Below are 13,426 nucleotides of genomic sequence, written 5' to 3'. Positions count from 1 at the left end.
TCGCCGAAAAGAGTAGATCTGCTATTTCTGCCCTAGAACAGGGATGATAGGGTTCAAGTGGTTAATGCGAAACAATCCTACCACACAGATATTCTTGAATGGGAAGCGGTGCTGGCTGTAAGTTGAACATTGTATGTATACATTTAGGATAGTGTTTACCAATAATGGGTCGGGACTCGGGACCCATGTTTTTCCAAATAGTTTCCTACATTTAGTTTTTCATTATTATTATTTAGTTCAGTTTTCAGTTTGGTCGGATGGTTGTCATGAGCGCTCATGGGGCAGCAGTTAAGGGTTTAAGGAGGGACAGTGTCCATCTTAACTCCTTAAGTGTTCCTTAACTACTGTCGACTCTCTACCCAGCATGGGGGACCTTCCATTTCACTGTCGACCTCTCTACCCATTCAGCTATGGCCACCGCCCCCCAAATCAATTTCACTCAATGTGTGTGTGTGTGTGTGTGTGTGTGTGTGTCTTCCCCTCCCCTTTTCATTACAAAGGGACAAAAGCAAGACAAGTACTTAGCTTTGAAGACAACTATTGATTTATTGAACCGAGACATCTGCATGCCTGTGTGTGTGTGTGTGTGTGTGTGTGTGTGTGTGTGTGTGTGCGTGCGTGCGTGCGTGCGTGCGTGCGTGCGTGCGTGCGTGCGTGCGTGCGTGCGTGCGTGCGTGCGTGCGTGCGTGCATGCGTGTGTGTGTGCTTGTGGGGGGGGGGGGGTCCACCCATCACCCATGACCACTCAGGCTGTGGTCTGGGTGGGCTGCGATGATATTCGAGTGCATATGGGTCCTGATCCAGTAAAAGTCCAGTAGACCACTGGTCTAGTGTACAGTAATGTTGTCTTTTATCACAGCTAAAATAGTCTGGGTCTCTGACCGTATATAACTGGGCTGACAACAGCAGGTCATGGTCAATAGCCACCCTTACCGGTCATTTTGGTTCCATATTGTACACTCTCAGAGTTACATACACCCAGGGTCTATTTGGAACCCCCTCAAGGAACCATGAGGGTCCCTTGACCCACTAGTGTAGCAGAGTGTTTTCCAGGGAGCCAACATGCACAATATCAGCACCCTGACTCTGTTTGACCAGAATGGAACAGAGCCTTCATTAGTATAATTGGTAACATCTGTGAAGGAAGTAAGGCAGAGGCCCAATTTATTTCCATTATGGCTGCTGTGCATAGAGCCTATTAGGCTGAGAGTGTGACGCCACACCGGTTGTGTATAAAGCTAATTGAGGCACACAGGACAAATGTCCATGTGCACTGCCTCACTCATGGCCGTGGCTGTCATGGCAGCATGTTACATCTGATCTTCTTGGCACCATCTGATCTGACGCATGAAAAAGCAGTTTCTGTAATCAAGGTTAAAGCTATGGAGGACGCCCTATGCTATAGCTGAATGAGTAGAAATAAAGGTGATAGCTATGGGGGAGGATGTATAGCTGAATGAGTATAAATGTGATAGCTTTGGGGGAGGATGTATAGCTGAATGAGTATAAATAAAGGTGAACAGCTATAGGCCGTATCGACATTGTCAACAGTCCACTCATGTCCAGTTGGTTCAGGGTCTTTCATTTCGGCTTGAAAGCTGTGTCGCCACTCGCCATATAGCTGCTGGTACTGTAGTTGGCATGAAGTGTGTGCTGGTGGAAGCTGTCACGACATGGTGGAAGCTGTGAGGAATCAGCTTCTCTTCATTGATGTCTGTGCAATCCCTCTTCTCTGAAAGGTAGAGGCGGCGTGTGAATGCCTCCATCTTTTTTAACTGTTGCTCAGACATCACAGTTCTGACCAGTTCCTCAAAACACTGCTGGAAAGGTTCATGGGTTTCACTTTCCCTTTCCCAGCAAAGGCACTAACAGAGCACAGCCTGTGAATGCCAATGAGGGAGGTGTATAAGTCAATCCCATGTTAACTTGCAACTCCCCTGATGTCTATATATTTACAGCCTGCTGATGTACATCTTTGTTGAAAAATGGGGCACTGTAAAATGTGACCAAGACTTAATGCCATGATAAGAATGTCTGTGTCAGCTATGATTATTTCGCTACAAGTTGAAGCCACGCGCAAGTGTCATTTCCATCCACCAGCTGTTTAAAAACCCGGAAGAGACGCCTGCTCATAGGCACTTTCTTGCCACGTATATGTGCCCACACTCAAACACACCACAGACATGGAGACCAGTGTGGATCAGTAGTAACATGTAGTCAATTCACATGTAGAGCTACCTGAGTCTGCTGAGAGAACATAGATAAATATATATAGAAAATAGGCCTACAAAATGTGACCTATTTTGGGAATAATTACATGAATTAATTATAAAAATCACACCCGTGTGAAGTGAGGGGCGTCCTCACATTTCCGTCTTTACTTTTGTCTTCAATGTTTGTGTTTATATAAATCGGTAGAAAGCTACCAGGTTGGTAATGCTACCAGGTGGGAACATAAAAATCACCATTAGAATTTGCCACCAGAATCTAGTCTTTTCAACCCCACTGGCCCATGGACTAATTGATCGTTAGTTTTAATCAGGGTGCAGACGAATATGATCCTTTTCTATTTCTGTCAGGTTGTGTTCCCACATTCACGTGACATAACTCACATTGAATTGAATGACGGACAACAGGAACCGATGGCCATAATTTACACATGGCCTCAACGGACGCTGGAAATGGGTAGAGAGGCTAGCTGGGATACACACACCCTGCCCCGGTGTGTGTCGCCCAGAGCAAGGCACTTAGCCAACTCCTCCCTGAGCACAAGACACTTAACCTCTAACTGCTCCCTGAGCGCTGCTAATAGTGCTCACTGTTCCTAGTAGTAAGGATAGCAAATGTATGAATAGCAGCCACATAGTAGTAATGCATGTATGAATAGCAGCCACATAGTAGTAATGCATGTATGAATATAGCAGCCACTGCTCCTAATAGTTAGGATCAGGATGTATTACACTACTCCTATAGTTAGGATGGTAAATGTATGAATACCATCAACTCTTCCTAATAGTTAGGATAGGTAAAAGTGAACAGTGAATATGAAGAACAATAGACCTTCTATCAATTCTATCAACAATGAAACATTTACAGCAGTTGCAGTGTACTTGGGTGTGTGTGTAACGGTTGTGTAGTCAAGTGTACTGTACATCGCAGTAGTGTTTATGTGTAAATGTACCTGATTGTTTATTAGGCTACATGGCGTTGTTTTGTTTTGACTTTTGTATCTATGTATTAATCTATAAGTAATCAATGGGGAGCGGGTCATTATTGAGAAAGCCTTTCAAGCATAACAGGGTAGTGCATGCCTTCCCAACTAGCATCGTTGCAAACAGTACAATAACCATACCCTAAAAAGTGTTATTAAAAGTCAGATTTATCCTTATTGGTACATCAGACACTTAGGTCACATTCTCACCTAATACTTCGGTAGACTCAATGCGTATGGGCGGAGAATTTGGGATTCTTGCATATTTAATTTGCTGCGGTTTGCCTTCACACAGCTGTCATCCGCAGCAATTGGAAACGCAGCAGGGGGGACCTTTATCAATGTGTTCCATTCATAAACTAGCCTACACAGTGAAATCTATGGTGATAAAATTATACTCATAACGTGCATGTGTCGTGCCATCTGGGACTGGACCCCCCTCTCTCTCTCTCGCTCTCTCACTATACGCACGCAGCCACACACTGTTCTTTTGGGCATGGAGGCACAGCGCTGAGCGCACTGATATAACAGACAGCAGCACAAAATGTTTACATGTTTATTGAGATGAAAGTTCCTACTCCCCACTAGTCCCCACACAGTGACAGCACTCCATGTTTACGGCACGCACAGACAGACAGAATATTCTGTAGGCTATAATACTATTACACTGCACTGCAGTGTTTATGTGTTTTCTTAAGCATTTGATTAATCTCCTCAATCGACCACGTCTATATCCACGGTAACGTGACATCTTTGCGCTGCGTAAAATATGCCTTCTCCGTCTCCAACTGTGTTCAGCTCCTCACCCGCCACATTGTTTGCTTCATTTCCTTTATTTACTGCGGATTGCATTCACACCTTCACCGAATCGTAATCAAGTGCGATTGGAAGCGAAGCGAAACCCCCGTTTTTGCTCGGAGTATAATGCGGTTCTTTGATACGCATTACGATTCGAATGAGCCTTCACACCTGCCAAACGAAGTACACTTTCTGAAAATGCGCAGCAGGATTCGTTTTAATCGCAGCAAAGCTCTCTGGTATGATTGTGACCTTAGCCTCGGTACCCAGGCTTTAATTTGCGTTCGCATTCAGCTCAAAAATGAAAGCCTAACTGCGGAAACACGTTGGAAAATCTGGCATAGGAAGCCCCACTTCCTTGTATTCCGCTAACCAATAACGCTCCAAATTTGGTGACGTCAGTGTTCTCCGCTGTTTTCTACCTTTAGGTGAGATGGCACACAGTGGTGACCATAGATATTTAAAACAATGACAGGTGGGCCTTGAAGTACCTATAGGTGAGATGGCACACAGTGGTGACCATAGATAACTGCCAGGTGCATGTCTCTGTTGTGCATTTTTCCCCCTTATTTTGATTATTTAGGGGCGAAAAGTGTTGTTCAGACTAGAGAGTAGAGACTAGACTATTCATGGCAATTTCATGCCGTTCAGATGATGGGGATTGGCCTTTATGGGCAAGTCTCCCATTGGCTTAGAGGTAGATAGCCTGGAGACGAGGCAGCCAATCCTGAAAAAGTGTCTGGTAGCCTAGAGACGAGGCAGCCAATCATGAAAAAGTGTCCACTACGTCCTGACTATGCGGAAGTGCGGAACGCAGCGGAAGGTATGCTGCCACTCAAAGTGACTACTGGCCAATTACATTGTGTCTTTTCCGGGACTAATCAATTAAATTGACAGGAGCTTTATTGCCATGAGAAAACAAACATTTACATTGCCTCTGATTGGCCTACCGAAAGTCACCTTCTATGACGCATGCGGAAGCTTGCCCTCCGCTGAGAGCAGACGCCCCAGAGCTGAAGGAGGCGTCTACCTTTCTATGTCTATTGTGGTGACATCATTTATGTCATAGCTGGAAGTGGTATGTTGCTAACTAGTGTTGCTGTGTGCTGATTGGCTGAACCGGATCATTAAATGTTGATGAGCTGGCTGTTGGATTGTGTTTCACAGGAACAGAGATCAGCTGTTAAAGCCAAGATAGATAGATAGATAGATAGATAGATAGATAGATAGATAGATAGATAGATAGATAGATAGATAGATAGATAGATAGATAGATAGATAGATAGATAGATAGATAGATAGATAGATAGATAGATAGATAGATAGATAGATAGATAGATAGATAGATAGATAGATAGATAGCAAAACATGTCTTGGGGACTAGTTTCTATTGTGGTCCTATATGCATTTCAATTCACCAACCTAGCATGAACAATAACTCAATAATACATGTCATCAACAAATATTTTATTTTTATCAGGTCAGGCCAGCAAAAACAAAACTCTCCTAAGCTCAGGCCAGGCCAGCCACAGTCAATTTCAATTCAATTCAGGCAGTGTTGCTGCAGCACAACTACATTGTGTGTCTTATGTTAATGGAGGGAAGAAGTTAATAATATAAATAACATCAGATGGTACATTTCTCATGTGAAATTGCTGCAAAGGCCCCAAAAATGTCCCCCAAGGGCCCCCAAAATTCTGGCGCGCGCTACGCGCGCACGCAGTGTGATCTGGATTTGGAGTTCCACTCCGGGCCTGCACTCTGAACCCCATTATTGGTTGGTTGGAAGGGGATCTGATTTGTATAAGCTTGGCTTGACCATACTAAACGGGCATAGAGCCCCGCTCTCCGATGGACGCCGCGCATGGGACCGGACCTCGGTCTTATTAAAAAAAATATTTGTGGACCTTCATCATTTCTAGTTGAGGACCCCTGCCCTATACCCTACCTCCACACGCACTTGGAATGTACGACTTGATGCATTACATTTCGTAATTTGAAGTATTTATATTGTGAAAATAGCCGATCGACAATAGCCGATCTACAAGCTCACAATTCCTCGCAATTGTTGCATCTTTCTTATATTATTTCACAATTTGGCCAATGGTTGAGCCCAAAACCAATTGTTAACATTGGTCCGGCCTCCATCACCACCAGCTATGGGATCTTTGCAAGCCCCCTCCATTTACCTGGGTTAAAAGCAGGATTTTCAAAGCCCCATAACTCTGCTTCTACTTTCACTGTTATGGAAATCCTGATTCATCTGATGTCCGGATGTCATTTGTGACTTAATTTGTCTCTCATCACTCCCGAGCCCGACATGTAAACGTTTCTGGCAAAAGGTAAACAGCTTGAGCTAATGCTAATGATAGCCAATACTTACAATGATAGTCTGCAGGCTGATACAGCGGAGCTGAAAATTAGCCAAACATGGAAATAAGGCTGGCACAGCTTAACTACACTTCTGCTGCCACCTAGTGACAATAAATTGTCTCTTCACTGTCAACTGTGGACCCCCCCAAAATCATGTGGGGACACATCTGGGGGTCCCGACCCACAGGTTTGAGAACCACTGCTTTAATGGATGGTGTTAGCCAGGGCATTCCACATCGAAGGCAGAGCAGCAACTGAAAAGCTGCGATTTTCCAGTGGTCAGTCTGGTCACACATTACAAAATTATCATAACACTGTTAGAAAGGAGAAAGGGGGGAGTCACTCATGTCCTCCATAAATAATAACCAATTAACCTACAGATTGCATTTTGTCCACATGCCTGATAAGCGCAATGCATTGATGTGTCAACATGGTAGTGTTGTCGTGTGTGTGTGACAAATAAACCAATCCTACAGATTGCATTCTGTCCACATGCCTGATGGGCGCGACATGTTGATGTGTCAACATGGTAGTGTAGTCGTGTGTGTGTGTGTGTGTGTGTGTGTGTGTGTGTGTGTGTGTGTGTGCGTGTGTGCGTGTGTGCGTGCGTGCGTGCGTGCGTGCGTGCGTGCGTGCGTGCGTGCGTGTGTGCGTGCGTGCATCTGCGGGTAGCAGATTTTTATCAACACAATCACCAGTATGGTCTTATCAAGACCATGCAATGGAGCCAGTATGGACATTTCCTATTGACGTTGTCACGTTTGTCACGTTGTCCGACTACTAACCCTATTACTAACCTGAACCTCAGTCTTAATCGGCCACGTAAGTAAACATAAAACGAAGTTGTTGTATAGCGCAATTTCACAATGTTTTCACTTCGGCAGCAGTAATTTCACTTCCACTTTTACTAGTATGTATAGGAAATGTCCATACTGGCTCCATTGCGTGTGTGTGTGTGTGTGTGTGTGTGTGTGTGTGTGTGTGTGTGTGTGTGTGTGTGTGTGTGTGTGTGTGTGTGTGTGTGTGTGTGTGTGTGTGTGTGTGTGTGTGTGTGTGTGTGTGTGTGTGTGTGTGTGTGTGTGTGTGTGTGTGTGTGAGGGTGTGTGTGTGTGTGTGTGTGTGTGTGTGTGTGTGTGTGTGTGTGTGTGTGTGTGTGTGTGTGTGTGTGTGTGTGTGTGTGTGTGTAATGTATGTACGGCAGTGGGCCCCAAACATTTTATGTCTTCCTGGGACCCAAACAATGCCAAGCTGTCATTATAACAGGATTTTCAAAGCGCTGTATCTCTAAAGGTTCGAGCAAATGTATGTGCGTGCAATTAAATAAAAACGTTTGATACTAGAAACTTTGTACAGGTAAATACAGAATAGATATTAAAAAAATAAAACATGCAGCTCACTGTATTATCCACAAATGGCTCAACTGTTGAATATAGGAGAGGATGTTACTCTATTCATTACATGGCTTAAATTGACTAAGGCATAAAAGAATAAAGCTTTTTGTTAAATAATAGGTAAAATATTTATAATTGTAGACCATTTTGGAATCGAAATAGGGAATCAGATTCGTTAGGAACCGATAAGCAGAATCAGAATCGGACTCGGAAATTCTAACAATACCCATCCCTACCCAGTATCACTGTATGGTATGGGTTTTGTCATGTTTTAGTGTGTGTATAAAGTGCGTGCGTGCGTGCGTGCGTGCGTGCGTGCGTGCGTGCGTGCGTGCGATGTATAGTGTGTGTTAAAGGTTAGAATCCAACTGTAAGAGGATTGAAGCTCTTGGCGGGAGGCCAGATGGTTGCTGTCTGGATCACTGAACAATGATGTGTGGATATAAACAATGTATTCTATATCAAGAACCAGCACGCCATTCAAAGTTATAGGGCGACAGAAAAGAACATGGCGGGCCGCATCCATCAAAGTTGAATGGAGAAATCGAGTTCCATGTTTTATTCGGTTCCTCAAGCTTGATAGTTGATGTGTGGATAGTATACAGTTTAGTTCATTGTTTTTTTTTTTTTAAGATATTTTTTTGCGGCTTACGCCTTTATTGATTTTTTTTAAGGGATAGAAAGTAGTCTGACAGGAAACGGGAGAGAGATGGGGGGATGACATGCGGTAAAGGCCGTGTCGGGTCCGGGAGTCGAACCCGCGGCACACCGCGACTGGATCACCAGTCCGGTGCCCAGACCGTTACGCTACGGCCTGGGCCAGTTTAGTTCATTGTTAAAGCTATGTTACTTTCCTTTTCTACCCCGGATTTGAATCTGGATTATTTTACCATTGAGCTAATAGCCTGTTTGCTCGGGCGATAACCAATCTTGACCATCAGGTCAAAATTCAAGTCAGATCCTGACCTTTGACACGATCTAAATGTCTCAATAGAGACAGGGAGACTAAAGGCCTATCATACTCCAGTTTTAGGTGATAAGGTTTCCACGGTGGTTGGAAAAACTACAACATGACGTCACACCACATCTCTCTGTTTTCACTAGAGATAAGGTGGTCACCTTATCTTATCACCTAAAACTGGAGTATGAATAGGCCTTACAATATCAGCCACTCTCCATTCCCTCTCTCAGTCCTTGTCACACGCCTGTTTCCACCCCCTCTTCAGCCCAACAGTGCCATGCCCATTCCACACCTGAGAACACTTCTGCAATCACCCTGCTCCCTATAAAACTGGACTCATTCCACAAACACACTGTCAGGACATACATTGTTGTTCCAGTGATCTGCCTTGGACTCCTGGTTTGCTATTTTGGTCTCCTAGAAGGTATTTTGGATTTCATGAGCTTTGTGTAACTTTTGGACTTCTGGCTTATATGCAGTTATGCTTTGAATGTTTTGCATTTTTGGACTTCCTGTGATTTTGCCATTTTGCTCCTGAAGTTTTGCCTTTTTTGGATTTACATTTTGCATTGACTTTACTTTGGCTGTATGCTTCTCTGCATTAATAAACACGTTCATTTAAGACTATTCTGCGTTTGGCTCTGCACTTGGGTTCAGTCCTTCACTGCGAATCATGACAGTTTTAGTCTTTTAGTCTTTGTTTTTCACAGCCGATGCCCTAATGCAATCCCTGTTTTGCCTATATGAAGATACACGATGTCATCAATATTAAGCCTATATATGGGAATGTCAATGATATATATGATGTGTGACCATATACTGTATGGAGGCCTGGGGTGACGGACTAAATGACAGCCTGACGGGAAATGCACGTTTTCATAGTAAACTGCGACCTGCAGTTGCAATTATAGGTTACATAGTGCCACTTTAATGTGTGGATAGTAACAGTCGTTTAACGTCATTTAGTGCAATCAGATAGGACTTTGGATGTATGGGTTGTCAAGGCCAGAAAGTAGTTTTACCCTCGAAAGTAGTTTTATCCCGTTGCTAAAGGAACCAGCGTCATCCTCATAGCAACCATAGCAACAACTAGAACTGCACTCTGTCGAGTGCATACTTGCTTGTTGCACACTAGTAGGCCATAAATGGCCAACTAGTGCGCAAGCAGAGCGCGCATGTAATGTTTTCGCCCGCTGTAAACTGTCAAATCTCAGTATCTCTGTGAACGAACGTTTGAAATGATTAATGTTTAGATGTAATTATTTGCTACCTACTATACATGTAAACATTTAGTATTAAGTATGATTCTAGTTTCTATCTATATAAGAAATACTGTTTTATTGTTGTAGATATATTCTGGATCCCTTTTTTGTTTTTCAGAGACAAATAAATCATTTATATGTGTTGAAAAAAAAGGTATATAAACTGAATTAAAATATGTTATACAGTATACTTTTTCTGTAAACGGTGGAATCTCAATATCTCTGTGAAGGAACATTTGAAATGTGTAATTATTAGGTGTAACTATTTACTTTTGTGTAGTTGTAAGTTGATTAGCGGTATTCTGTGGTCACTTTGGTCCAAAAACCGTGACAGCCGTTCCGCCATTTCAGGACCCCCCCAGAAAAACATCAAATCTGTGCCCGTATTGCTGGACCAATGATGACGAAATGACCATATTTCTTACGTCATCATTTAGAGCTAGTCATACACGTATTTCTTACGTCATCATTTAGAGCTAGTCATACACATACACACACATTTGAGGCTTACGCAGAAAAACATCAAATCTGTGTCCGTATTGCTGGATCAATGATGACGAAATGACCATATTTCTTATACTATATATATTTCTTACGTCATCATTTAGAGCTAGTCATACGTATACTATATACATAATCAATAAAAAATAATTTACCAAATTGTGCCTGATCTGCTGGGACCAGAGTACGTGGTGTGTATGTAAGAAATATGGTCATTTCGTCATCATTGGTCCAGCAATACGGGCACAGATTTGATGTATGATTAGCTCTAAATGATGACGTAAGAAATACGTGTATGACTAGCTCTAAATGATGACGTAAGAAATATATATAGTATATATATAGTATATAGGCATATACTATATATGTATACATATATACTCTATACTCTATACTGTATAAAGTGTGTAGTTGTAAGTTGATTAGCGGTATTCTGTGGTCACTTTGGTCCAAAAACCGTGACAGCCGTTCCGCCATTTCAGGACACCCCCAGAAAAACATCAAATCTGTGCCCGTATTGCTGGACCAATGATGACGAAATGACCATATTTCTTACGTCATCATTTAGAGCTAGTCATACACATACGTGTATGACTAGCTCTAAATGATGACGTAAGAAATACGTGTATGACTAGCTCTAAATGATGACGTAAGAAATATGGTCATTTCGTCATCATTGGTCCAGCAATACGGGCACAGATTTGATGTTTTTCTGGGGGGGTCCTGAAATGGCGGAACGGCTGTCACGACAAATGGACCAGGCCGATCACATTACTTGCGCGCTCTGCTTGCGCAAGTAATGAGCACTGAGCAGGGATTCCTGGCTGTGTTCCGGGAGAGGCATAGCATTGTGCCTGCTTGACTCTGTGACCGTGGCTGTGTCACAAACATACCCCGCATACCCTCTATAGTTAATGTGTGGATAGTAACTGCATTGTTCTATGTGGTTGTGGTGTATTTTCAAGGGTATTTATGTTTGTGTTTTTCTGTCTTCAGGTATTGCAGAAGCTGGGCAAAGCTGATGAGACTAAAGATGAGCAGTTTGAGCAAGTTGTCGTCAACTTTAAGAGGCAGGAGGTAAAAAGACAAATTCTTTCATATAATAAATATGATTTACATAATTAACCATAAAAGAGCTATAACTATTTATAGTCTATGGGTACTAAACCGTGGCTCTTCAGGAAATGTAAAAAATGAAAATTGCTCAATGGATTCGTTGTAGTTATTACTTAGCCTTGCGTTGCGATACTAATATACCACTGCACTGCGTGGTGGCAATATACAGTGCAGGCAGATGAAGTCTGTCTGCGCCAAGGAAAGTTATTACTTAGTCAGAAGCTCTTGTTAATACTTTTCATTGGGTCAATATATATATATATATATATATATGTACTGTGTGTGTATATAGGCTGTATATATGATGTAAGTATGTGATTGCTTGCTCCAGACAGAAGGATCCAGACTACAGAGAGAGATGAAGGCCTATATGGCTGCTATTAAAGGTACGCACACGCACGCGCACGCACACGCACACACACACACACACACACACACACACACACACTATTTTCACTGTTTGGGTCCCAGGAAGACATAAAATGTTTGGGTCTGGATCTAAAAGGTTTGCCGGACAATCCGGTCGTCGGACAATCGGATCTACAAGCGCACAATGCCTCGCAAGGCACTGTTTGCTTGTAGATCGGCTATTTTCACAACACACAACTAATACTGTAGGTACAGGTAATTTGAAGCTTGGAGATACAAGATTTCTGCCTGACAACAGCGATGCACTATAACTGACTGTGTCTTATAGGAATGCAGCAGGCCTCCATCAACCTGACAGAATCTCTACATGAAGTCTATGAACCGGACTGGCATGGGAAAGATGACGTCATGGTAATAGGCAAGGTCAGTGTGAAACCCCACCTTAACCCTGACCTAAACTTAAGGTCACTGTTTACATTTATATAAATATACGATCAAACTTCCATGATCAACGCACTATATTACTCATTGGGATCCCTAGCAAGAGAGTGCAGTGCAGATAAGAGGCTTCAATACATTCAAAACAGCCCTGCTAGGATCCTTGAATGAGTGCTGGCCACCCACCCCTTGGCTCCCCATCACGTTTTTTTTTTTTTAAGCGATATCATGCAAGTTCAATGCTTTCTAATTCAAAACCTATCCGACAAGTGTTTCCATCCCCCATTTGCGCATTTCATTTCTTCAGGAATTTAAGTGTGAAATCCAAAATGCACTAAAAAGGCCTTGATGGAAACCTAGAGTTACAGTAGTTAAACCAGTTGTTAACGCAGCTGGGCCACTAACAACTGACTGTTTACCGTGTTTACTGTTCGTGTACACGTTGTATTTCCTTCAGGACTGTGATGCATTGTGGGAAGGCTTCCATAACAAACTGATCGACTCCACACTACTAAACCTTGATGCATATCTTCTGCAGTTCCCTGACCTAAAGGTATTCATAATTATTGTTATTTGTCTTTCTTCGTCTTCTTATTATTTATTATCTTCTTCTTCTTAATTTAGCATAATGTAAACTAATGTAAAAGAATAAAATGTAACTGATGATTGTGTTTCAGATTCGAGTGGCAAAGCGAAGCAGGAAATTGATAGATTATGACAGCGCTCGTCACCACATGGAAACCCTGCAGGTAGTAAGTACATGCTGTTTTTGAGCGGTGCCATCCGCTCCAACAACTGACAGTGTGTTGTCCGTGTATGTATGTGCACGGCATCAACAACTGCAGCTCACTGCAACACAAAGATGACAAAGTGCAACACACACACACACACACGCACGCGCTCGCGCGCGCACACACACCCATAAGGACAGTATAGGAACATCAGGAATCAGTACAAATTATTCATAAATAAACACATAAACTATGTATAAATACTAACCAATATA

General features: G+C 42.7%; 1 protein-coding gene across 1 annotated transcript in view; it reads left to right on the top strand.

The window, feature by feature from the left end:
- Positions 1-13,426, top strand: part of amph (amphiphysin) — a gene marked incomplete at both ends in the record, with an annotated part of 39,711 nt that overhangs the window by 1,917 nt on the left and 24,368 nt on the right. The window contains 5 exons of the mRNA XM_083782784.1: positions 11,494-11,574; positions 11,945-11,999; positions 12,311-12,405; positions 12,878-12,973; positions 13,098-13,169. Coding sequence (XP_083638910.1) covers positions 11,494-11,574; positions 11,945-11,999; positions 12,311-12,405; positions 12,878-12,973; positions 13,098-13,169 — 399 coding nt within the window. The remainder of the gene's footprint in view (positions 1-11,493; positions 11,575-11,944; positions 12,000-12,310; positions 12,406-12,877; positions 12,974-13,097; positions 13,170-13,426) is intronic.

This window comes from Protomyctophum parallelum (assembly GCF_964188405.1).
Source record: "Protomyctophum parallelum genome assembly, chromosome: 14".
In the NCBI taxonomy this organism is placed as follows: Eukaryota; Metazoa; Chordata; class Actinopteri; order Myctophiformes; family Myctophidae; genus Protomyctophum; species Protomyctophum parallelum.
Note: the sequence above shows the minus strand (reverse complement) of the source record. Positions and strands in the feature narration are given on the sequence as shown.